Here is a 27,741-nt window from a genome sequence, read left to right on the forward strand (position 1 = left end):
AGTCTCCATCATGACCATCCCCCAGATGGTGCACATCTCACTCATTATGTATGTATATACCCACCCCCCTCCCCCCTCCCCCCTGCCCAATACCCTATTACTGTAGTACCTATGTGTCCACTTAGGTGCTACTCAGTTAATACCAGTTTGCTGGAGAATATATCTGGTGCTTGTTTTTCCATTCTTGGGATACTTCACTTAGTAGTATGGGTTCCAGCTCTAACCAGGAAAATATAAGATGTGCTATATCACCATTGTTTCTTAGAGCTGAATAGTACTCCATGGTATACATATACCACATTTTATTAATCCATTTTTGGATTGATGGGCACTTGGGCTGTTTCCACAGCCTTGCAATTATGAATTGTGCTGCTATAAACATTCGAGTGCAGGTGTCTTTTTTGTAGAGTGTCACTGGATCATTTGGGTAGATGCCCAGCAATGGGATTGCTGGATCAAATGGTAGATTCACTTGTATCGCTTTAAGGTATCTCCATATTGCTTTCCACAGAGGTTGAACTAGTTTGCAGTCCCACCAGCAGTGTAGGAGTGTTCCTCTCTCTCTGCAACCACGCCAGCATTTATTGTTTGGAGATTTTTTGATAAAGGCCATTCTCACTGGGGTTAAGTGATATCTCATTGTGGTTTTGATTTGCATTTCCCTGATGATTAAAGATGTTGAGCATTTCTTCATATGTTTATTGGCCATTCTTCTGTCTTCTTTAGAAAAATTTCTGCTCAAGTCCTTTGCCCACTTTTTAATGGGGTTATTTGATTTTTTCTTCCTAATTTTCGTGAGTTCTAAGTATATTCTAGTTATCAGTCCCTTATCGGATGCATAGGATGCAAAAATTTTCTCCCATTCTGTAGGTTGTCTGTTTACTTTCATGACTATTTCTTTGGCTGTGCAGAAGCTTTGTAGTTTGATCATGTCCCATTTATTTATTTTTGTTGCTGCTGTGATTGCCTTTGGGGACTTCTTCATAAACTCTTTGCCCAGGCCGATGTCTAGGAGAGTGTTTCCAACTTTTTCCTCTAGAGTTCTAATAGTTTCATATCTTAGGTTTAAGTCTGTTATCCAGCGTGAGTTGGTTTTTGTGAGAGGTGAAAGGTGTGGGTCCTGTTTTAGCCTTCTACAGGCGGCTATCCAGTTTTCCCAGCACCATTTATTGAAGAGAGATTCTTTTCCCTAGCGTATGTTTTTGTCTGCTTTGTCAAAGATGAGATGGCTATATGAGGATGGTTTTATATCAGGATTCTCACATCTGTTCCACTGGTCAATATTCCTGTTTTTGTGCCAATACTCCTTCACTCATTTTGAGTTAATTTTTGTACATGGTTGGCCAGGCGCAGTGGCTCATGCCTGTAATCCTAGCAATCTTGGAGGCCAAGGTGGGCGGATTGCTTGGGCTCAGGAGTTCAAGACCAGCCTGAGCAAGAGCAAGACCCCATATCTACTAAAAATAGAAAGAAATTAGCTGGTCAACTAAAAATATATAGAAAAAAAAAAGCATGGCACAGTGCTGCATGTCTGTAGTCCCAGCTACTTGGGAGGCTGAGGCAGAAGGATCGCTTGAGCCCAGGAGTTTGAGGTTGTTGTGAGTTAGGCCGATGCCATGGCACTCTAGCCCAGGCAACAGAGCCAGACTCTGTCTCCAAAAAAAGTGTCCAATAATTGGAGAATTATCATGTATATCCAGTTAATGAACTATTATTACAGCTATTTAAAAGGAGCGTTACCCAAGATTTTATGAACACAGCAAAATGCCTGTGGTGTCACATTATATTAAAAAAGCAGAATACAAAAACTGGTACAGGAAAAATGTACATATGATTACAACTATGTACAGAAAACTTAGCTTTAGACTAAAAAAAGGGCAGGAAGTTAATACATCAAAATAATTGTGGTTGTTCGTGGAAAGCATAAATGTATAAACTTTTAGAGTCAAGATGAACTGATTTAAAATCTCACTTAAGCTATGTGGCCCTGAACAAGCTTCTTAACTTCCCTTAGCCTCAGTCTACCTCCTTAAAATGGCATTAACATATTCAAATACATTTGAGAAATAGTACATATAATAATTCGTTTTCCCTCTCCAACTACTGAGGGAAAAAATTGCTCTAAGAATTAGATAATGTAGGCAAAGTATTCTGTACATGGTAAGTGCTCAGCAAATAACAGCTAATAATATTTTTTCTGTTTTCCATATTTTTATAATAAAGTATGTTTATAATTACAAAGATACTGATAAACTATATTTTTAATTTTTAAAGAAGCAAATATCCTAAGATCATATAACTAATAAATGGACAGGACAGAGTCTGAACTCAAGTCCAGCCAAATCTAAGACCATGTGACTACATCCTACTATCTCCCCATGAAGAAACATTTGTCAAGGTGTTAGAAGGGTTATTACTATGGATATATGGTAACAGGGACAGGATAGAGGGAAGAGTTCAAAGTGAAACATTGCTGGAATCAGTGAGACCTTTACAGGAGAGACCTTTATGATGAAGGAGGAGTGAACAGCAGACCGGCTTGAAACCTGGCTATGTCAAAGGATGCTCCTGAGAAACTGACACTCATTTTACTCAACATCGATACGCAAGGATGTCTTGGGATTATTTTGTACCACCTACTTGACCCTGGCTGGCACCTAACCAACAGTTAGTCTCCAGATCAGTCACATGGGAAACATGGCAGTAGGGCACAAAAAGTCCATGCGAATACAAGAGAGCGAGACTGATGACTAGCAGTCTTGTCACTCTGCGTCGACACCATCTTCTGTCAAATGCCCCTGTGGAACCTCAGAAGGCCTGAGAGCTTCGAAAGCACTCTGAGTTGTGCCCTGCTTTGTGAATCCTAGACCACTGACAATGTGGAACTGAGCAATGGGCTCCAGAAAAGCATCTACTGTTGAGAAATCCTTCATCCTTTTATGTTCTGAAAAATGACTACACTGCAAAAGACCATCCTTCCCTCACACATGAGACCCATCTTCAACCTTTCTCATGACTCTCATAAGACTTCTTTACCTTGCCTCTCTAACACCCAAAGTTTCCTTCGTTTCCTTTGAGATGCTCCTCAGTAATGAAGGTTCTCCCTATGGTAACAGCCTAAATACAATCACATCCTTAATTGTCCAATGCATAGTTTTGGTGCTTTTGGTTTAATCATCTAAGTTGGATAGGAAGCATTGTCAAAAAAAGATGTTTACACTTTCCTAAGTTAAATAGGTAAAATGTTATTAACATACATATTTCAGAAATTATATGCTATATAGGAAGTTCTTAAAGAATCATCAATGTACTCGCTACCTCACCTGGTATTAGACAACAGTATAGTGTTGTCAGTCTTAATATCAGCTATTTTTTAAATTGTTAATTTTGTATAACTTTGTTTAATTTGGAATTAGCTACTGTATATGAAGATTTTTTTCTTTACAAATACTGTTTTCATTCATTTTATAAATTAAATGTAATATCTCTGGTATTACTCTTCTTTGAAAGCAGGGCTAATTTTTATGTTTATAGATTTCTGATAAAAATTTTTCTTGGATTGACATTTCTCTTGTTCTGTTTGTCCCTGAAACCACATGTCCTTTATAGTTACATTATTATTCTTATAATGAAACTTCATCAGAATTTGCATTTTTGAAAATGATCACCAGTAATTTAGCCACAGCCATAAGTCTTTTCTCATATATAGTTTATGTTTAAATCTGATGCTTCTCTGTATGCATTTACAATTAGGCCAGACTACTTCATTTTTAACAAGAGAACTTTTTCTGAACCCCATGGAAGAGGACAACTACAACAGGTAGTTTTGTGTACAGGCTTCTGAAGACATCCTATGAAGAATTTTAAGACCACACCAGTGAATAAATATGGATTTTGAGAACTCTAATCAACAATTAGCTGGTTCATAAGCAGAACAAGAATTACACATGACTGAATGAACTAATGAAAGATGATTGTGGGTTTTGTTTGGAGTATTACTGATGATTTAATTTTCCATTGTTTGGATACACACAGAACCAATTTCTCTTATTTTATAAGCTACCTATAACATACCAATTACTAAATTATCTTCATAAACCAAAATGAAACATTCATAAATGATAGTATCTCTTCCAAATCTCCTCCAGGATTCAGAAACTCTTACTATTCTTATTTCCATGGAAATGTAAGTATTAATATTTGTATAGGCTTAATAAGAATCTGTCCTCTTTGTTACAAAGACAGGATTATAAAAATTGATTAAACAACCAAGGCCTCCCCTAGAACGACATATCTGAAAATGATACTAATTCAATTAATTAGATATAACCACTTTTAAGGAACTGCAGTTGACAATATGGATCCAATGTATACAAAACCCTCTTGGGAAAACTGGCTTACAGAGTTCTCAGCCTTATAGGCAAGGATAGTATCTTCCTGTCAGGTCCAGAAACTTTAGGATATTTTAGAAACCTCAAGAAGAGCTGAATTCACCCAAACTTATAGATACCAGTCTCTGAGGCCAAGGAGATTTTTCAAAATCCAATCTGAGATTCCTTATGAAAACTTTCAACAAAGCAAACTTATAAAGACCCATGTGTATAGCCTGTTGGTGGGAATGTAAATTAGTATAATCTCTATGGAAATCAGTGTGGAGATTTCTCAAAGAACTCAAAGCAGATATACAATGAGATCCTGCAACCCCACTACTGGATATCTTGCCAAAAGAAAAGAAATCATTCTATCAAAAAGATACCTGCACTCATATGTTTATCACAGTGCAATTCACAATGGCAAAGACATGAAATCAGCCTAAGTGCTCATCAACCAATGAGTAAAGAAAATGTGGTGTGTGTGTGTGTGTATATATATATATACATACCATGAACTACTACTCAGCCATAAGAAGGAATAAAATCATGTCTTTTGCAGCAACATAAACAGAACTAGAGGTCATTAAGAGAATTAACTCAAGAACAGAAAAATAAAGTCCATATATTTTCACTTATAAGCTGGCACACTATGACTGTACAAGAACACACAGAGTGGTATAATAGACATTGGTGACTGAAAAGAGTGGAAGATGGCAGACGTGAAAGATGAAAACTTACCTACTGGGTACAACGTGCACTATCTGGGTGATGGGTACACTTGAAGCCCAGACTTCACCACTACACAATATATACATGTAAAGGAATTCAACTTGTATCCCCTAAATCTATTGAAATAGGATGCCATGACAGAAGTGAACGCCTCTGGGTCGCCAGGTAGCGCCTGCGCAGAGCAGGGCCTCAGCGGCACTCTCAGGCCCCTGCCTTTGGTTGGCCGCCAGCCATCTGGCCCGGAAGCCAGAGGGGCGGGGCCTGGCTGTGGCGCGGCACGCTATGTGGAGCATGCAGCTGACTTCCGGGCGCCATCTTGAGGAGCTGCTGTGGAGACTTCGAAGAATAAGTTGGAGGAGTTGAGAATTCGAGAAGAAGTCGGAGATGGAGAGCAAGGGAGCAGCTGCTATGGTGTCACAGCCTCTGCAGTTGGCAGTGGTGTGCTCCAGCAACCAGAATCGGAGCATGGAGGCACACAATATCCTCAGCAAACGAGGATTCAACATTCGGTCTTTTGGAACGGGAAATCATGTGAAGCTTCCAGGGCCATCACCCGACAAGCCAAATGTTTATGATTTCAAAACCACATATGAAGAGATGTACAACGATCTTGTTAGGAAAGACAAAGGTCTCTACACACGAAATGGCATTTTGCATATGTTGGCCAGAAATAAGAGAATCAAGCCTCGGCCAGAGAGGTTCCAGAACTGCAAAGATCACTTTGATCTGATCCTCACTTGTGAAGAGAGAGTCTACGACCAGGTGGTGGAAGATCTGAATTCCAGAGAACAGGAGACCTGCAAGCCAGTGCATGTGGTCAACGTGGATATCCCAGACAACCAGGAAGAGGCCACCCTGGGGGCCTTCCTCATCTGCGAGCTCTGCCAGTGTATCCAGCACTTGGAAGACATGGAGAACGACATCGATGAGCTGCTACAGGAGTTCGAGGAGAAGAGTGGCAAGGCCTTCCTGCACACGGTGTGCTTCTACTGAAGCCCATGCCCAACTGCCCTCTGGAAGCCGTCTTTCTGGGCCTCCTTTTGTTAAGACTTTTCTTTAATACTTTTCCTTCTGATGTTTGTTTTTACTGTTAGGTATTCTGCTGGTAGACAATAGTGTTACCCAATAAACTGTACATATTAAATGAGAAGATATACATAAATGCCAGATTTAAAACAGTCAACTTGTTCTAGCCGACTATTACTTAAGAGATATTATTTATAAAGGTTTTCTCTTTAACAAAAAGGAAAAAAAATAGATTATAGTGTATTTCTTACAACATCCTTGTATCCTCAGTTGTACCTATCTCTTTCCCTTCCCTCCACCCCTAACTGGGTAGCCTGTACAGATACCTGAATAAAGCAACCAGTGATATCTTGTCAGGAAAGAACCTATAATTGTCTAATAAATAGATGTTGATGGTAAACAAAAAAAATCTGTTGAAATTTAAAAATAAATAAAATTTTTAAAAGACCCATGTAAGTTGTCATCCTTGTTGTAATTATGCAAGTAAATCAGACCATATGTAGTAAGACCAGCCTTATTTTATTTTTATCAAGAATAATTTTTCTTTGAGATTAACTTTAATCAAAAGAAGACAATTTTGTTGTGTTTCACTGGAAAACAATGCATTGTTTATAGCACACCCTTTTAGGTTATCAGAGTTTTCCCGTATTCCTTTGTCTTTGAGCTATTTTTCACCTCCTGTTAATTGTCGGTAACCAATGAGTGTGCAAACTTATCTGGTTGAGATTTAATTCACTTCCTCTTGTTCCCTAGTAAATTGGACTGGATCCTATTACTTTGTCCAAATTATACATACTTACTAAATTTTCTATTCTTCCCATTTCCTTAAATATCTTGGCTACAATCCTCCAAATTAACATTTCCAATTTTTCCCTCCCTATCTGAAGTGGAGTCAAAGAGAACTAAAATTTGAATGCCCAGATCCCTGTAGGGACTCCAGATTGTCTTTTATTTGCTCTTTTTCTCAAGATCTAAAAAAAAATTTCTGTGAACTAAAGTCTAACAACTTGATATAAACCTCCAAGGGCATTCTACCACAGCAGACCATGCACTAGGCTAAAATGTTCCCCAAAAAGCCATTGCCTGAACTAAGGAAGTCTGGAAAAATATTCAGTTCGTGCATGACCTAACTATGTTGCCCAGGCTGGTCTCTAATTCCTAAGCTCAAGCAATCCTCCCACCTCAGCCTCACAGAGTGCTACTCCTGACTCTTTAACACTACCTTTTATATTAATACTTTCCTATTTCATTTTAGCCATCTTTCTTTTAAGATGCCTCATCTACAAGACCCTAAAACAATCTTTGCCACCACCTCTCAACAGATGGTTCAACTAGTTTTACAGAACATCACCAACAAGAGTCCTCAATACACTAACTTCTTAGATCCTTTTCCATCCCAATCAAGAGGTTTATGGTCTGCCATGAATTGTTCAGCAATGAATAATATTCACATTGAACTAAAGTTGAGGGAGGGTTCTGACAATGTTGAACTTTATGTGAATGCTTACCTCCCAGAAATCAGTAATAAATGCCTGGTGGGACCCCGTATTTCCAAGTTTGACTTTAAGTCAATCTTGATGGTCCACAAAGCAGTTTCTTCAAATATGTTAGGATGACTGGAGTAGACATATAATTTATAAACTCTGATGTTTAGAAACACTGCTTTTTTTATCCCCAGGCATTAAAAAACCCTGCTAAAACCTGATGGGTGCCACCTTCTAGAGAAGATACAGAAAGCCAAATGCACAGAATAAAGGATGATATTACCAGAGTTCACCTCATGGACACACCAGCTCTGGTGATAACAAGACTGAAATTCAAGGTTAAAATGAGACTTTCCAATGAACCCCACCAAATAATCCCCCAGGTTTTTAAGGTTAAGGAAATATGCCTGAGTTCTCCTTCATGGTATCTTCCCATCTGTGTATTACTCCCGATAAGCTGCAGGATACAATGCAAATTCTTTCATGAAGTCTCTGAGGCTCTTCACTATCTAAACTGGTGTCACAAACCCACTGGCTGCCTATATTTGTCCAACATGTTTTATTTGGCCTGCACGGTATTTTAAATTTGACTTAGTTCTAACACTTAAAAAGAGACATTGTGCATAAAATATCTGGATATTGCCCTCTGGTGAAAAATCAGATATTCTGGCAACACTGGGTGGGCCCACATTTTCAGGCAGCAACAATCACTGGAGCCCATTCAAGGATGCTGCTTTGAGGTGGAGCATGCCTTTTTCTGTTTGCAACAAACCCGCCACCATTACTGAGTCATTGAGACAGTTTCAGATGCCATCCTATATTCAACTAACTTTGCTTCTTTTCATCACCTGAGACTCTAATTTAGCCCTTAAACACCTTTCCTGGCTTCTGTCTAAATCTGTCTCCACTCTTTCCAGTCACATTCAATTACTTCTAGTTTCAAGAAAAATAATCTAATTCCCCTCACATGTGCCTTTCTATATTTGTTTTCTCTGCCTGTCTTTTTCCCAGATCTCACTCATTTTTCAGAAATTCAACTCATATCAGGACCAGTACAGGGACGAGGCAAGAGAGGCACCTGGACTGCAAACTTTAAGGAGACATATTCACTCCAGGTGTGAACTCACACCTGCAAAACCTGAGCATAAATGCCTGCTTAAATCTGAGACCTAGCCACCTCATTTGCCTCACCCTAGCCCTGGAACTGACTCAGATATCACTACTCTGAGAAGCCTTCCTTATTTATGCTCCCCATCACCCTGGCGTCAAACACACACACACACACATCCCAATCTAAATCAGGCACTACTATGTGCCTACCTCTACCATAGTACTTATCACATTGTTTTGCAATCGTCTAGTTTATTCTTATGACTCCTTCAATAGACTATGAGCTCCTTGAGCCAAGGACATGTGTCCTCTATTTCTGAATGTCCAGACTATAGCATTTAGTGGATACTCTGTAACTATTTCCTAATGACCAAACATACATCTCTGAAGCCTATGACAGAGACATTATTCTTCCTAGCTCTTGGTAGTGTGATGACATAGGAAGTCTTTTGCCTGGGTTCTTCTTCTTCTTTTTTTTTTGAGACAGAGTCTCGCTTTGTTGCCCAGGCTAGAGTGAGTGCCGTGGCGTCAGCTTGGCTCACAGCAATCTCAAACTCCTGGGCTCAAGCAATCCTTCTGCCTCAGCCTCCCGAGTAGCTGGGACTACAGGCATGTGCCACCATGCCTGGCTAATTTTTTTCTATATATATTAGTTGGCCAATTAATTTTATTTCTATTTATAGTAGAGACGGGGGTCTCGCTCTTGCTCAGGGTGGTTTCGAACTCCTGACCTCAAGCAATCAGCCCGCCTCGGCCTCCCAGAGTGCTAGGATTACAGGCGTGAGCCACCGCGCCCGGCCGGCCTGGGTTCTTCTTAAAACTTACATGAATGGAAGTTCCATGAGGATAGGCATTATAGCAGGTGCTCAATACAATTTTATTGAATGATTCAATTGGGCTTTATGAGACACAGGTTCTAGAGGTAAACATGGCAGACTATCTAGCTGTGTGAAAATTAAAAACTCATTACCCACCTCTAAATCTGTTTTCCCATTTGTTGAATTGAGAAGTGAACTAGCTTAGTATTTTCTCTCTACCCACCCCTACCATGTAAAGTGCTTCAAATGATACCAGGTATTTGGTAACACTCTAACAAGTTTTGGCCTTTTTCCTCTTCTAACTGGCAAATTTCATTATTCAGGCAAATTCTCACATGGAAGCCGGATGGGGAGACACTGAGGATCCAATGAGCACAGTCTGAAAAAGCCTGAGACATGTCCTGGGGTTTCAAAATGCTCACCAATGTTATGATGACTATATATAAATCAGGGCCCAGGGCTATATACTACAGAGATTCTGGTTCTTTGGGCCCAAGATAGGCCCTCTGGATCAACAACATCCCCAGGTGACTCTTCTGTGAAGCTACACGAGAAATAGATGAACTAAGTCAGAGGTCCTCAAACTTTTTAAACAGGGGGCCAGTTCACTGTCCCTCAGACCGTTGGAGAGTGTGCACTGTGGGCCTGGGACAAGTCAGCTGCTGAGCAGGACAGGCAGCAGTGGCAAAAACACCCAGAGGGCCAGATAAATGTCCTCGGCGGGCCGCATGTGGCCTACGGGCCGTAGTTTGAGGACGCCTGAACTAAGTACTCTTTAATATCCCTGCCAAAATGGACATTTTATGAGTATACATTTTCTTTTTGTTAATTTGGGAAATACAATTTCAAAGCAATATCATTTTCCACAAATGAGCTTCTACCACATTCCCAGTAGGATCAACATAAATTATGAGTTATTGACCACCAGCTACATGCCAGATGCTGAGCTACATGATTTACATACAATCTCTGATATATGTATTTTCTGATTCCTCCTCACAACCTTCTGAGGTACATTATACTTCCTCCACTTTACAGATGAGGAAAAGAGACTCAACAAGCTCAAGTAACCTTGCCGAGATCTCATAGCTACAAAATAAACCTCAAATCTGAAGCAGACACAAGACTCCCTAAACACCTGGGATTTCCTTTGGTTACTGAAGAACCAAAGATAGAGAAAAGGCCAGGCAATGCAAATTGAAAGCATAGATATCTTGCTCTAAAGCAGTGACAAATGTCATGGCTGAGTGAGACACTCCCACCCACTTGTCCCTGTTGTACAGACTACTCACAACAGATCCTAGAGCTGATCATCAAAGTAAGAAACTCCTCAGACTTTCTGACATGCTCTAGGAATCACTGTCATCTCTGCTAGATAACTGGTACCTACAATGGGGTTAATGCTGAGTTATTTCTTAGAGCCATAATGAAAAATCCATTATGGAAAGGCCCTCTGCACATGTAATGTGAAATCCAATAGCACAACCCAAAATTCCATCCTAACTGTACTTCTACCATTTTTTCCCAGTGAAACAGAAGATGTACTATTCAGGGCCAGTAGTATTGGTAATTGGAGGGCATGGCACACTCAGCTGTCTCAGCTTCCAAAGCTGCTGCTCTTTCCAACAATAGCTTCCCAGTGGGGCCCCCAAGAGTTTTTCTCAAAGCCTCCAAAGAACCTCAGCCTCAGCTGTTGGAGCACTGGCTCTTCCCCTCATTACCACCATAAATCTCAGCTTTCAAAATGACAGATTCAACAAGGACAATGACCATGACAGGCCAATGAATTTTCAAAGCCTCTCTTCAGTCTCCATTAATAAAAGTCACTTCATTGAGTCAGCATCCCTCAGAACAACGGACAAATGATAACTAGGAGCTTCTGAAGTTGGCAGGCAAATGGTCACTGAGTTAAAAGAGTTATTGTAAATCATACATTAAGAAGCAACGATGTCACAGCCAGCAGCTCTCATGGAGCCCAGACACCCACAGGAACCTGGCAGCACCAGGGAGTCGTTTTCATTTTTCTTTGTAAATCATTATGCTCAAGCTCACACACCCTCATTTCCACTAGTTGACATTTGTGGTGAGGTTTATGGAGTGAGAAAGCTGAAGCACAAAGTTCAACATAAAGGATGATATGGGAAAGATCTCAGCTCTGTTGGTTGGCTTTGGGGCAAATGGAACCTGTTCAAAGTCAGACCCTTATAGCAGAAAAAGAAAGCATTTATGAAATTCCATGTGCCATTTATTTCCAAATCTTCAAAGTCATCAATTAACACAGTGACTGCCCTACTAGGAAAAGAAAAACCTTTTCCCTGGGGCCACAGTGTTTTATTAAAACAAAACAATCCTTTGTAATTTGTTATTTTTTATTGTTTTATGTGTGTGAGTTAGATACAATGCAATCCACATTTTTAGAATTAAATTGTCAATATTAATTGTAACAATAGGAACATCAATAAGTAAGATTTTCATGAACCAACCGCAGGGTTTTGCTTCACAAGGCCCTGGGCTCAAAACTAGCCTGAGTTAAATACAACTCACATGGCAGTCAATGTGTTAATCGGCAAGTAGCAAGTTATTTTAAGAAAGAAGTACAAAGAAATCAAAGCTTATATTAACAATAATGTTGAAATAAGTAACATTTATTTAGACACTGTGCACACTTGGCATCAATTATCTAACCTCTATTTTACAAGATGAGAAAAATACACAGAGAGGTAAAGTCACTGGCCAAGGTTACAGAGCTAATAAGCTATAGAGATAGGGTTCAAACTTGAGCTATTTCATTTCAGAGAATGTTAACTTTTAACATGCCTTTGGACCAGGATAGATTTGCCAAAGTCACATGAAATTGAGTAAAAAAATAATCAAAACACAAATATCTGCCTCATTAGTTACACAGACATTTACCTAAATACTCATCAATCTTAATCTCATAAAAAATACTCATTTACAGTAGTATTTACAATAGTGAAAAATTGGAAATAAGCTAAATTTCCAAAGATCATTAAGTATTAAATAACATACAGCTCCTACAATGATGAAATTCAAATGCATCCATTATTCATTGATTTAGCAAAATATATTGAACATCTACTATATACCAGGCATTCCTTTATGTGCTGGGAAAACAGCAGTGGCTAATGCCTTCCCATTACCCCCATGAAAAGAATTTCACATGACATGGGAAAATGTACGTGATAAAATCTTAGGCTAAAAAAAAGAAATTATGTATTTAGTATGAACTAAATTGTATACAAAGGAAAACAGGTACATGTAGAGGAAAAGACTTAAAAGATAATATACAAGTATGTCCAATATACTTCTTGTGTTCAGAAATTTCTTATTGGCACAGGTAATTTTATACTTTTATGCATTATTCAAATATACTACAATAACCACTATTAGTAATAATACATTGTTACAATTTAGTTCTGGGGCTTATAAATATAAATGTGTTACTAACTTGTTCTGGTAATATTAGAGCATATATAATATGCTCTAATAGTTATGTAATTCAATGTTCTCATCCCCCAAATGCTTTAAACTAACTCTTTAACTCAAGAGTCAGCAAACTTTTTCTTAAACAGCCTCAAGGTATATATTTTAGGCTTTGAGGGCCATCCAGTTTGTCACTATTATTCAATGTTGCTGTTGTGCCACAGAACTATCCATAGATAATACTTAAATGAATAAGAGTAGCTATGTACCAATAAAACTTGATGTACAAAACAGGCAGTGGGCTGGAATTGAGTCAAGGGCCATAGTTTGTCAACCCTTGCTTTAACATCATAACAACTAATACAAACACAAAGTTCTTTTTACTTCCACTGTTCAACATTCCTTTTATAATAATAATATCCTTGAGAGACAGAGAGACCGTTACCCCATTTACCCCATTTTACAGAGGACAAGACTGAGCGCAGAGAGGGGAAATATCTTGTCCAAGATTACACAGCTAAGAGTGAATTGTTAAATCCAATTCCCAAAGGAGAAGGCAAACCTATTACCTAAAAAGTTACACATATAAATGCTAATTTTAAACTTTCTGAGGGAATTTGTTCCTTAGAAGAATCTTACTCCAAATCATTTTGCAAAATAAACCAAAAAAGAAAAATCACTCCTTAACTTATCCTTTACAAAAATATCTATTTTCATGTATTAGATGCTTTAATGAAAAGTTCCCCAGCAGACAGACTGAGTCAAAGGCCTCAGTAGACGTTTAAGGGATAAATTTTTGATCTTGTGTCAGGGGGAAATGGAACTGACAGATCATGTTTCCTTATCCTTCCTAAACAGCCTCCCAGGGCTTGGCACTGGACCACGGGGGATGAAGATGTCCGGATGCTCTGTAGCCACAAACCAAAAGGGCTACATGGTCTCAGGCCTGCCTCGAGAGGTACATATAGATAGACTTACCAATGTTAATCTCATCATCAGTCAGAGTGTCTCCGATGAAATCAAACTGAAATGACTGCAGTGTCTGGGAAAATTTCTGAACAGCAGAGGAGTAATCTGTAAAGGAAGGAGAACAAGAGAAATGGTCAACACTGATAGCCTTTGACCTATTTCCTCCCATCTGTTACAGTAGATAGGAGAAAAGCAAACAGAATTGCTCCCAGCAGGTAGCAGCTTGCATTTAATGAAGTTAAACAAAATATCAGACTTTCAGTAAAAAAAAAAAAAAAAGTTTGAATTAAAATCACCAGTTAAAGTTTAGTAATGTCTTTCTTAAAAGTTATGGGACATGCTTTTATTCTCAATCCCTCTCCTTTCTGACCTGTTCTACCCAAAACCTGGAAACTCTGAAATGACTTAGTTGCACTCTTAAGAGGGTCTCCTTAAGCATTTACTGAGCCCTCATTATGGGCAATATACTACATGCTTTCTCACCAAAAAAATATCCACAGTCACTACACAAAGAAAGAATTAGCTCCATTTTATAAATGTGGAGCTCTAGTTCCAAAGATAGCTGGCAAAGCTGGAAATAGAAGCCAAGTGGTCTGTCTGCTTCTGTGTTGTCTGTTCCATGACAACACAGATACAACCTGGATATTCTTCTACATGTTAACCAGAGGCAGCATGTCAACCTTTGGCCAATGGAAGAGATTTAACTTGTTCACAGAGTATTTATGAAGAGACATAAAGCAATTAATGAAAAAAAATGAGTGTAGCGTGGCTAGACAAATGCTTTTATTTTTGGTCAGTGATTTTCCATTTTAGTACATAAAATTTAATGATGGTATAAAATTATGTCACTTTGAGCTACACTTTTGATAAGTTATCTTTATTAAAATTTTAAAAAGATGTCCTTCCCCAAGAGATCCGGCCAGACTCTTGGGACCCTTGCTACTCTAAGAGTGGTTCTCAGGCCAGCAGCATGATCATTAATTACATGGGAGCTTGAAGGAAATGTGCATTTGTAGGCCCCATCCCAATCAGAAATTGCATTTTTATACAAGTCCTAGGCATGCATGCACTCTTTAAAGTTTGAGTAGCACTGCTCTCACCAACTAAGCTAACCTGTCTTATAGGAAAAGTTCAACCTTGTTGATTATTTTTGGTTCCCTTTTCCTATTTCTTCTTTTGCTCCTAGTTTCATCCTCATCCTCCACCTTCAAATCTATCAGACACATGGGCTTACTGAGCCTGAGTATTTACTCTCAGGCTAAGGTAAACGGAGACAAGGCAAACAACAGTACCCACACCTTCAAATGAAAAGCTATCACAGTTAAGCACAAATACAATAAAACATGTTCGGGCATTTGTCTGCAACAAATTATATGCCAAGAATATTATTACCATTATCTCTATGTCTCATTTCTAGAATTATTTATTTTCAGAATTCTGAGTCTTGACTCTTTGAACATACCACTGAAAATAATAATGATACTAATAATAAAGTTTTTATACAGTTTGGGGACTACAAACCAGGTTATTATGGCTTCTCACCATTTCTACACTATAGAATCACATTTTCCACTTAAAATATAAGCCACATAAATGTGAGAGGAGCATGCACACCCTTCAAATCCTTCCACAGTTCATCAGCAAAGAGAACACAAAACTGGCTGCATGTCTGGAAAACAATCATTATTCTCTGGCCTCCTTGGCTGGCAGTAAAAAAGGGCAGGCCCAGAATTCCCCATCTGTTATGCTCAGGGAAATAAAATAAAAACATTTATTACATTGCCCTTCCACACATACTAGTATTTCCTAAATTCTTCACAGGGCTTGAAATTTCCTAAAGAACTTTCCACAAACATTTTCATTTATTTCTCCCAAATACCCAAAGGTAGGAATTACTATTCGCACCTTACAATCCAATAAAAAAATGAAAACAATGCAGACAACTCCCATTCAAAAATATGAAGAAGCATAAATAGCTCTTCATGGAAAGAAAGTCTCACATGTTAATATTTGTGCTTTATATTGAAGGAAAGACTCCAGGGATTTATTTATCTAAAACTTATTACATAAATAAGTTGGGTGACTCCCGGCATTTATCAAAAGACTTAGTAAATAATTAAATGAGGTAGGTAACTTCTGGATGCCAAGGAATCCACAGATAACCTAGAAATGCTTGTCATGTGTGAAGCATTTATTTCCTTATCCTAGAATTGACTACTTTACTCCAAACCATATGAACTCATCATTTTATCTTCCCCAATACTTCCCCATCACTGCCCACCATACGACTATCCCAAAATTATTCAGGCTGCCTTCAAGGGTTCTCACTCCAGCACCTTCTTATTATATATGCGTGTGCCTTCTATGTTTTTATCTCACATTTCCCTTATTCATTCCAGAATACAACTAGATAGTGCTTTTTAGGCAGTTTAAAGATTTCAGGAAATTAGGTAGAATATTAACAGGATTAATAAATTAATTGGAGTGATGTAGACAACAATCTGCTTAGCATACCTTTGTACAGTTTCATAAGAATGGAATCATACACAATATAATCTTTTGTGTCTGCCTCATTTAGGTGTGGACAGTGTTTTGAAAACTCATCTGTAATATCATATGTTTTGTTGCTAATATTCCATTGTGTAAATATAATCAATGTGTTTATCCATTCATCTATTCATGATATTTGTGGGTTTTTTTCTAGTTTTTCCACTATTGTGAATAAAATTGCAATAAAAATTCATGCGCAAGCCTTTCTGGGACATATGTTTTCATTTCTCCTGGGTAAATATCTCAAGAGTCCAAAGCATGGGTATATATGGCAAATTCATAAGTATGTATTTATCTGTATAAAAAAAATGGTCCCCTCAGAAGTCCCCCTCAGAGACCATGTGCAAACTTGATGAGCACCTGATGCTGCCAGCCACCACCAGAGCTCCTGCACTCAGCATGAGCACCCCCACCCAGCTTCACAATCAACATACCCAGCAGGCCCTGCCCAGACGAACCTGTACCATTGCCTCCACAGCACCCACGGTCTTGGCTATTGCAACTCTTTCTTGGTTCCATATCAATTTTAGGATTCTTTTCAAATTCTATGAAAAATTATGTTGTTGTTGTTTTTTTCCTGGAGACAGAGTCTTATTCCATTGCCCTGGGTAGAGTACAGTGGACATCATCATAGCTCACTGCAGCCTCCAACTCCTGGGCTCAAGCAATCCTCCTGCCTCAGCCTCCCAAGTAGCTAGGACTAGAGAAGCATACCACCACACCTGGCTAATTTTTATATTTTTCATAGAGACAGGGTCTTGCTCTTGCTCAGGCTGGTCTCAAACTCCTGAGCTCAAGCAATCCTCTCGCCTCAGCCTCCCAGAGTGCTAGGATTACAGGTGCCTGGCCATGTTGGTATTTTGATAGCAATTGAATTGAATCTGTAGATTGCTTTGGGCAGTATGGTCATTTTAACAATATTGATTCTTCCAAGTAGTTTAATAGACATTGGAGACTCCAAAAAGAGCAGAAGGATGGGATGGTGGGAGGGGGTTGTGGGATAAGAAATTATCTAATGGGTACTATGTACACAAAACATAGTGTACACTAAAGCCCAGACTTTACCACTATGTAAAATACCTATGTAACAAATCTGCACATGTACCCCATAAGGCTATGAAAATAAGAATCAAATTAAAAATTTTTTAAAAGACAAGGTCACAATGTTTTCCAAAGTGATTATAACATTATACATTCCTACTAACAACAGTACATGAGAGTTTCAGTTGATCCACATACTTTCCAACACCAAGTTATTTGTGCATTTATTTTCATTTTAGTCATTCTAAATGGGTGTGTAATTCAAAACAGTACGATCACTTTGAGAAGACAATCTAGCAGTTTCTTACAAAACTAAACATAGTCTTACCATGTGATCTAGCAATCACACTCATTGATATTTACTGAAATGAACTGAAAACTTATATCCACACAGAAACCTCCACGTGGGCAGCTTTATTCACAATTGCCGAAACTGGGAAGCAATCAAGATGTCCTTCAAGAGACAATGGATAAATATATGCGGTACATCCAGACATCGGAACATTATTCAGTGTAAAAAAGTGAGCTATGAAGCCATGAACACATGGAGGAAACTTAAATGCACGTTACTAAGTGAAAGAAGCCAATCTGAAAAGTCAACATACTATATGATTCCAACTATATGACACTCAGGAAAAGGTAAAACTACAGAGACAGTAAAAACATCAGTTGCTGGGGGTTAAAAGGGAAGGACAGAAGAATAAAAGAAGTACAGAGGACTTTTAGGGTAGTGAAACTATAATGTATAATACTATAGTAGTAGAGTCCTGTCATTATACAGTTATCAAAACCCACAGAATATATAACACAATGGGTGGACTCTAATGTAAATTATGGAGTTTAGGTGGTGATGATGTATCAATGTAGGTTCATTGATTATAATAAATGTGCCACTCTGATGCAGGATACTTATAGTGGGGGAGGATTTGGGGAATAAGGTGTTGAAGATATATGAGGAACTTTCTATACCTTCCACTCAATGTTGCTGAGAACCTAAAACTATTCTAAAAAATAAAGTTTCTTAATAAAAAAAAAAAGGAGGGGGGATTTGAATAGACAGTTCTCCAAAGAATACAAATGGCCAATAAGCAAATGAAAAGCATTAAACATCATTAGGCACTAAGGAAATGCACATCAAAGGTAGAATGAGACACCTCACACTCACGGAGATTGTAGGTGTCAAAAATATGGGCAGTAAAAAAAAAAAATATATGGGCAGTGACAAGCAATGGCAAGGATATGTACAACTGGAGCCCTCATGCACTGTAGCTGGGAATGTAAAAAGACACTGCAGCTATGGAAAAGTTTGTCAGTTCCTTAAAAAGCTAAACACAGAGTTTCCAAGTAACCTAGCAATTCTACTCCTAGATATATATCCACAAGAATTAAAAACATATGTCCCTGCAAAAACTTGTACAAAATGTTAGTAACGGCAGTACTTTTATTAGCCAGAAAGTGAATACAACTCAAATGCCCACCAACTGAAGGATAAACTGCAGTATATGCATAAAATATCATTCAACCCACAGAAAGTAATAAAATATTGATTTATGCTATAACATAACTAAAACTTGAAAATATTGTGCCATATAAAAGCAGCTAGACACAAAAGATTCCATATTGTATGATTTATTCAAATAAAATATCCCACAATTCACCACATAAACAGAAACAAAAACAAAGACCACATGATTCTTTCAATAGATGCAGAAAAAGCTTTTGACAAAATTCAACACCCTTTCATGATATGAACACTTAAGAAAATAGGCATAGAAGGAACATACGTAAAAATGATACAAGCCATATATGACAGGCCCATAGCCAACATCATACTGAATGGGGAAAAATTGAAAGCATTTCCACTTAGAACTGGAACCAGACAAGGCTGCCCACTATCTCCACTTCTATTCAACATAGTGCTGGAAGTCCTGGCTACAGCAATCAGACAGAAAAGTGGAATTAAAGATATCCAAATAGGGGCAGCAGAGATCAAACTTTCACTGTTTGCTGATGATATGATATTATATCTAGAAAACCCCAAAGATTCAACCAAGAAACTCCTGGAACTGATCAATGAATTTAGTAAAGTCTCAGGATACAAAATCAATACACAGAAATCAGAGGCATTCATATACGCCAACAACAATCTAATTGAGAACCAAATCAAAGACTCAATTCCCTTCACAATAGCAACAAAGAAATTAAAGTACCCAGGAATATACTTAACCAAGGAGGTAAAAGACCTCTACAGGGAGAACTATGAAACACTGAGGAAGGAAATAGCAGAGGATGTAAACACATGGAAATCCATTCCATGCTCATGGATCTGCAGACTCAATATCATCAAAATGTCTATACTACCCAAACTGATCTACAGATTCAATGCAATACCTATTAAAATCCCATCAGCATTCTTCACAGATATAGAAAAAATAATTTTACGCTTCGTATGGAATCAAAGAAGGCCCCGAATATCAAAAGCAATTCTAGGCAACAAAAACAAAATGGGAGGTATTAATATGCCAGATATCAAACTATTCTACAAAGCTGTAGTAATTAAATCAATATGGTATTGGCACAAAAATAGGAATATTGACCAGTGGAACAGGTCTGAGAATCCTGATATAAAACCATCCTCATATAGCCATCTAATCTTTGACAAAGCAGACAAAAACATACGCTGGGGAAAAGAACCCCTTTTCAATAAATGGTGCTGGGAAAAGTGGATAGCCACTTGTAGAAGGCTAAAGCAGGACCCACACCTTTCACCTCTCACAAAAATCAACTCACGCTGGATAACAGACTTAAACCTAAGATATGAAACTATTAGAACTCTAGACGAAAATGTTGGAAACACTCTCCTAGACATCGGCCTAGGCAAAGAGTTTATGAAGAAGTCCCCAAAGACAATCACAGCAGCAACAAAAATAAATAAATGGGACATGATCAAACTACAAAGCTTCTGCACAGCCAAAGAAATAGTCATGAAAGTAAACAGACAACCTACAGAATGGGAGAACATTTTTGCATCCTACGCATCCGATAAGGGTCTGATAACTAGAATCTACTTAGAACTCATGAAAATCAGCAAGAAAAAAATCAAATAACCCTATTAAAAAGTGGGCAAAGGACTTGAACAGAAACTTTTCTAAAGAATACAGAAGAATGGGCCGGGCGCTGTGGCTCACGCCTGTAATCCTAGCTCTTGGGAGGCCGAGGCGGGCAGATTGCTCAAGGTCAGGAGTTCAAAACCAGCCTGAGCAAGAGCGAGACCCCGTCTCTACTATAAATAGAAAGAAATTAATTGGCCAACTGATATATATATAAAAAATTAGCCGGGCATGGTGGCGCATGCCTGTAGTCCAGCTACTCGGGAGGCTGAGGCAGAAGGATCACTCAAGCCCAAGAGTTTGAGGTTGCTGTGAGCTAGGCTGACGCCACGGCACTCACTCTAGCCTGGACAACAAAGTGAGACTCTGTCTCAAAAAAAAAAAAAAAAAAAAAAAAAAAAGAATACAGAAGAATGGCCAACAAACATATGAAAAAATGCTCAACATCTCTAATCATCAGGGAAATGCAAATCAAAACCACAATGAGATATCACTTAACTCCAGTGAGAATGGCATTTATCAAAAAGTCTCCAAATAACAAATGCTGGCGTGGATGCGGAGAGAGAGGAACACTCCTACACTGCTGGTGGGACTGGAAACTAGTTCGACCTCTGTGGAAAGCAATATGGAGATACCTTAAAGCAATGCAAGTGAATCTACCATTTGATCCAGCAATCCCATTACTGGGCATCTACCCAAAAGATCCAATGACACTCGACAAAAAAGACACACGCGAATGTTTATAGCAGCATAATTCATAATTGCAAGGCTGTAGAAACAGCCCAAGTGCCCATCAATCCAAGAATGGATTAATAAAATGTGGTATATGTATACCATGGAGTACTATTCAGCTCTTAGAAACAATGGTGATATAGCACATCTTATATTTTCCTGGTTAGAGCTGGAACCCATACTACTAAGTGAAGTATCCCAAGAATGGAAAAACAAGCACCAGATATATTCTCCAGCAAACTGGTATTAACTGAGTAGCACCTAAGTGGACACATAGGTACTACAGTAATAGAGTATTGGGGAGGGGGGGAGGGGGGGCGGGTATATACATACATAACGAGTGATAGGCGCACCATCTGAGGGATGGTCATGCTGGAGACTCAGACTTGTGGGGGGAGGGGGGGGAAGGGCATTTATTGAAACCTTAAAATATGTACCCCCATAATATGCCGGAAAAAAAAAAATCTGTACTCCCATAATATGCCAAAAGAAAAAAATATATCCCGAATTGACAAACACATGGAGATAAATTGTGATTGGGGGAGGGCCTGGGAGGGGGGTCTGGGGAAGGGAGGAATGTGGAGTGATTGCTAATGGGTACAGATGTTTTTTCAATGATTAAAATGTTCTTGAATAAGCTGGGGAGCAGTGGCTCAAGCCTGTAATCCTAGCACTCTGGGAGGCTGAGGCAGGAGGATCACTTAAGCTCAGGAGCTTGAGACCAGCCTGAGCAAGAGTGAGACTCTGTCTCTACTAAAAATAGAAAGAAATTATCTGGACAACTAAACATATAATAGGAAATATTAGCCAGGCATGGTGGCGCATGCCTGTAGTCCCAGCTACTCGGGAGGCTGAGGCAGGAGGATCGCTTGAGCCCAGGAGTTTAAGGTTACTTACAGTGAGTTATGATGATGTCACTACACTCTAGCTGGGGCTACAGAGAGAGACTCTGTCTCATGAAAAATAACAAAATGTTCTTGAATAAAATAGTGGTGTGGATATACATATACCTCTGTGAATATACTAAAAGTCACTGAATTGTACACTTTATAAAGGTGAAGTCTATGCTATGTGAATTACATCTCAATAAAGCTATCTTTTTTTAATGCATGGATGGAGAAGGGAGGTGACACGTATGACTATAAAGGAGTAGCACAAAGGAGATCTTTATAGTGAGAGATCAGCTCTGTATGCTGATTGAAATGGTGGTTAGGCAAATCTACACTATTTGGGACCCCTTTTACAATGTTAATAATTATTGAAAACTCCCAATAGTTGTTGTTTATGTGTATAAATATAATAGATATAATTGCTATTTACTGTGTCAGAAATGAAAACTGAGACCTGTTTTAAATAATTAATTTATTTTAAATTACAATAAACTGATTACATGTTAACATATTTTATGAAAAGCAACTACACTATCTAAAATAAAAATAAAACCTGACATCATCATCATCTTTGTACTGGCCTATAGTTTCCTCGTATAAAAAAACAGATTAGTAGTAGTGCTTACCCCATAATATTGTTGTAAAGATTAAGTTATATAACATATGCAAAGTGGTCCTCTTTTCTCCTTTTCTTCATAAAAACTGCAGATTTAGCATGTTCAAGCATTGCCATTGCCAAGCCTGGAGCTCAGAAGTGAAAATTTGGCTCCTTCCTAGCCTGTCAGAAATCAAACTGTTCCAAGATGTAGGAGATCTAGGATAAGATGATCTGAAGGCACTAAGAGACTCAACCTTTCCAATGTGCTTTACTAGCTGCTATTTGAGAGGATTTCATTTAACTGACCAAAGCTATTATTGCTATTATTGCAATCATCTCTAGATAGGACACTTTTGGTGGAAGATGAAAGAAGGCATCTGAGAGAACCTGTAATTTTATAAGGCAGCAGCTCTCAAATGTTTTGGTCTTGGGACCCCTTTTACAATGTTAATAATTATTGAAAACTCCCAATAGTTGTTGTTTATGTGTATAAATATAATAGATATAATTGCTATTTACCATGTCAGAAATGAAAACTGAGACCTGTTTTAAATGATTATTTTATTTTATTTTATTTTTTATTTTTATTTATTTTTTTTTGAGACAGAGTCTCGCTTTGTTGCCCAGGCTAGAGTGAGTGCCGTGGCGTCAGCCTAGCTCACAGCAACCTCAAACTCCTGGGCTCAAGCAATCCTCCTGCCTCAGCCTCCCGAGTAGCTGGGACTACAGGCACGTGCCACCATGCCCGGCTAATTTTATATATATATATTATTTGGCCAATTAATTTCTTTCTATTTTTATAGTATAGACAGGGTCTCGCTCAGGTTGGTTTTGAACTCCTGACCTTGAGCAATCCGCCCGCCTCGGCCTCCCAGAGTGCTACGATTACAAGCGTGAGCCACCACGCCCAGCGATTAATTTATTTTAAAATACAATAAAGTGGTTACATGTTAACATATTTTATGAAAAGCAACTATACTATCTAAAATAAAAAATCTATGGGCAATTGGCATTATTTTACATTTTAAAGATCTCTTTAATGTATGGGCTCATAGAAAACAGTTGGATTATCATAGCTGCTTCTGCATGCCATCTATTATGGTATGTTGTTTTGATATGAGGATAGAAAGAAATTTTGTCCTCACACAGATATATAGTTTGAAAAGGAAGGAGCATAGCCTTTCAGATAATTGCATCAATCTTCTTTGTTACCAAACCAAAACTTGACAAGTGATAGATTCTCAAAGGTTAGTTGCAATGTAGAATCAAAAGCATTATCAATGATTTTTTCATGCCTTTATCCACTAAAATTGATTGGTATATCTCTATCTTATACTTTGAACGCATCTTTACCCACGTATGAATCTCTTCCCTATATGTGACCTGGCAACATCATGCATTGGTCATTTGTAAAATATTAGTTTACTAGGTTATACAAATCTTCCAAATGTTGATATATTTCATTAGTCAATATAAAAAACACATATTGTTAACATCACCACCAATCTCACCATAAAAGTGTAAATACTGGAAAGCTATAAAGCACATAGTGATGGATACGTGTTTTCTACAATTCCAATTTTTGCTGAAAACTTGAAATTCATTGTTGACAAGAATATTGGTGTTTCCTTGGAGAGGCTCCTTTCAAATCAAGGGGAAATGATCTGCTTCTGTCAATCAAGACCAACTTACCAACCATGTGAGTGAGCCATCTTTTCTTACTCCAACACTACACTTGTATTCTCAATGACAGCCAGGACCTTGTACCTCCAGCACCTGAAATGATGCCCGACAAAGAGCAAGTACTCATCAAATACTTGTTGAATGAATGACTAAACAAAGTCACTAAAGGCACACTCCGTGTCAGGTACTGTGTGGATGCTCAGAAAGCAGAACAGGTAAGATACGGTTCATGTCCTCAGAGATATCATGGCATATAGAAGAGAAGACATACAGGAACAAGTCCTTGTAATCTAGTGTGATGAGAAATGGAAGGTCCAGGTGACAGAAGAGCACAGTAGAATGAATAATACTGGGAGTAGAGGAAGGTTTTCGGGGAAAGCCTCACTGAGTAGAGACATTCAAGCTGGGCTCTGAAGGACTGTGTAGGAGCTCCCCAGATTGCACAGAACAGCACACGTGCATGAGCACACGTGCATGAGCAAACACACAGACATTGCATAGTTAGGAAACTGCAGGTTCAATCTAGCTGAAACAAGGTGAGTATAGTAGCAGCTGAGGCTGGAAATCTAAACCAAGGACAGGCTTTAAGAGACACTGCATAAAATACTAAGGAATTTGGGCACACAGCTAATGAGCCATCAAAAGCTTTTAAGCAGAAGAATGAGAAAATATGATTAATTGATAGATGAGTAGAAAATCACTCTGACAGCTCTCAGGAGACTACTGCAATAATGTTAAGGTATACATTCAAAACACATTTACACCTTTGCTATTGCAATGGCAAGGAAATATTTTGGCAAAAGAAATAAGACAGTGACTGATGGTGTGGGATGAGGAGGAAAAAGAAGTTAATCAGCAATCAGATAGATGATCTAGGTATCAACCCAGAGTATACAGGCGGAGCAACAGGTTGGGGGATTGTTAAATTCAAGGTACAGTGGTGCATCCAGGTGGCGACCAGCATGTTAGATTTAGGGGTCTGGAGCTCAGGAAAGGGACCTGAGCTGGAGGATTTCTACTCTGAAGTCATTAGTGTAAAGATGAAGTTGAAGCTAAGGGAGTGAAAGTGATCAGAATGACAGAATTCAGAAACACCACCACTTTAGGACTATCCAGAAGAGAAGCTTATGAAGGAGCCTAAGAAAGGAGGCCAACAGGTGGGTGGAAAGCCAGCAAAGAGTGGTGTCATTGAAGCCAACCAAGATAAGAGAAAAATTCAGTTTAGGCTCCTAGCCTAAACAAATTTGAAACATCAATAATCCTGATGTCTGGCTCTGAAAGACAGAACAATTTGATGGGACATAAAAATGAGAGTTGTACCAAAATTTGAATTTACTATAGAATAAATTACTGCATGCACAGGACTCTTCTTTTACAACCCTGCAATCTTCTTGGCCTCTCCTCTTGCTTTTGTTGTAGTCATAAGTTCTAAAACTTTGACCAGCCTAGTAGACCAAATTTTCCCTGAACCCACACCCTATACTTCTCACTTCCTGCCCATGGCTCCACTGATGCTGTCGTGCGGGAAGCCACGTGACACACACACATACATGCAACTTGGAAGTATGGAGGACCTAACACCCTGGGGCCTAACACATATAGGCGGTGAGGGAGCTGATGGATAAATTCTGCAGTCTTTCAGCTGTCAGTCGTATTTCACAAAGCTCTTCAGAGGTTCCAGCAGGATTAAAGTAGTCACCAAAGCATTGGCCAACTTGACAATGTGTCTGAAGATTGGCTTTTTCTCCTTTCCCATTTCACTCCTTTGTCCTTCACGCCTGCTCCCACATAAACTATCATACCTGCTCACAAGCCTGTGTGTCAAGTTCTCCTGCTTTTAGCCAGGAACCCAGGCTAAGACAATAAGCTCCTCATTGCTGGAGCTGACTACTTAGAAATGTTAGAAAAAAGATTCAGGCATTCGGTTATTAGAAACTTCATCAGCCCTGGGCAATATAGTGAGACCCCATCTCTACAAAAAAAATAAAAATTAGCCAAGTGTGGTGGCGCGTGCCTGTAGTCCCCGCTACTCCTTGGAGGCTGAGGCAGGGGGATTGCCTGAGCCCAGGAGTTCAAGGCTGCAGTGAACTATGATCACACCACTGCACTCCAGCCCTGGTGACAGAAAAAGACCTTGTTAATAAAAAAGAAAAAGGGAGGAAAGGAAAGGAAACGGGGAAAAAGGAAAGGGGAAAAAGGAAAAAAGAAAAAGGAAAGGGAAACAGGAAAGGAAAAGAAAGGAAGAAATGTTATCAAAAAATGTGGCAGGAGCCAGTAACTATTAATAACCGAAAAGAGAAGTGGAGAGATAACAAAAAAGGTAGCAAGTATGTGGGAGGAGTAAAAGATATGAGCTATTTCGGACCAAAAAAATCTTTTCTTATCCATAATCTCAAAGCCTAATATAATATTTGGTATAAAGCAGGCCCTCAATATATGTTAGTTGAACGAATGCATGACTTTCAAACACTAAATCTGCTTTTTAATTTCTAAATTTTTCATTTAATAGATTCGAGCTATCTGAAAAAGTAAATCTACTTTTCCCCTAAGTCTGCTTTAAAATATAAGCAATTTACTGCCATTTCAGTGGTTTCAATAATATCAAATATCTCAAAACTTCAGTAAAGCTTAAAGCTTCAGTGCTACGGCAGCAGCATTAGGGATTTATAGAGTAGACATAGGAAACTCCATGTGAATTCTGCCAGAAATCCGTTTTGCCCTAAAAGCTGCATAAGGAAAACCTACAGAAATTTTTCTGAGATATTAGTGGCAAAAGTACAGATAAACCTAAGGGTGGAAGAAGGATGTGTCAAGAAAAGGAATAATGAACCCAAGTCCTAATTAGTTTCCAATTACAGAGAAGTAACTAACAGAAAAACATGTACAAGTATGGGTATATATATTTACCTGAATTATTTATGATAACTCCATTTGCACCCACTTTTTAATTGGGACGAAACTCAAATAGTCAAGTTTCAATATGACTCACAACTTGATGGATGCAATTCTACTTCTAAAGTAGATTACACAATGGAAATGCCCAAAGGATTGCTGGGCTTGGTGGTTTTGGCTGCTTTCAGTTTAAAAAGAAATAAAAATGTTCTCTTAACACATGCATCCTTTTATACTTAAGAATTTATTAGTTTAAATGAATCATCATATTACCACCTGGTAAGGTTGTATG

At 38.5% G+C, this 27,741-nt stretch overlaps 1 protein-coding gene and 1 pseudogene across 3 annotated transcripts in view; one reads left to right on the top strand and one right to left on the bottom strand.

Annotated features, from left to right (window-relative positions):
* OPHN1 (oligophrenin 1) overlaps nt 1-27,741 on the bottom strand; it is a 287,434-nt gene that overhangs the window by 183,069 nt on the left and 76,624 nt on the right. For all 3 annotated transcript variants that reach the window (XM_075999259.1, XM_075999258.1, XM_012736270.3), the window contains one exon: nt 13,963-14,058. In XM_075999259.1, coding sequence (XP_075855374.1) covers nt 13,963-14,058 — 96 coding nt within the window. The remainder of the gene's footprint in view (nt 1-13,962; nt 14,059-27,741) is intronic.
* Nucleotides 5,511-6,095, top strand: LOC142865845 (RNA polymerase II subunit A C-terminal domain phosphatase SSU72 pseudogene; annotated as a pseudogene).

The sequence above is a fragment of the Microcebus murinus genome, chromosome X (genome assembly GCF_040939455.1).
Source record: "Microcebus murinus isolate Inina chromosome X, M.murinus_Inina_mat1.0, whole genome shotgun sequence".
NCBI lineage: Eukaryota > Metazoa > Chordata > Mammalia > Primates > Cheirogaleidae > Microcebus > Microcebus murinus.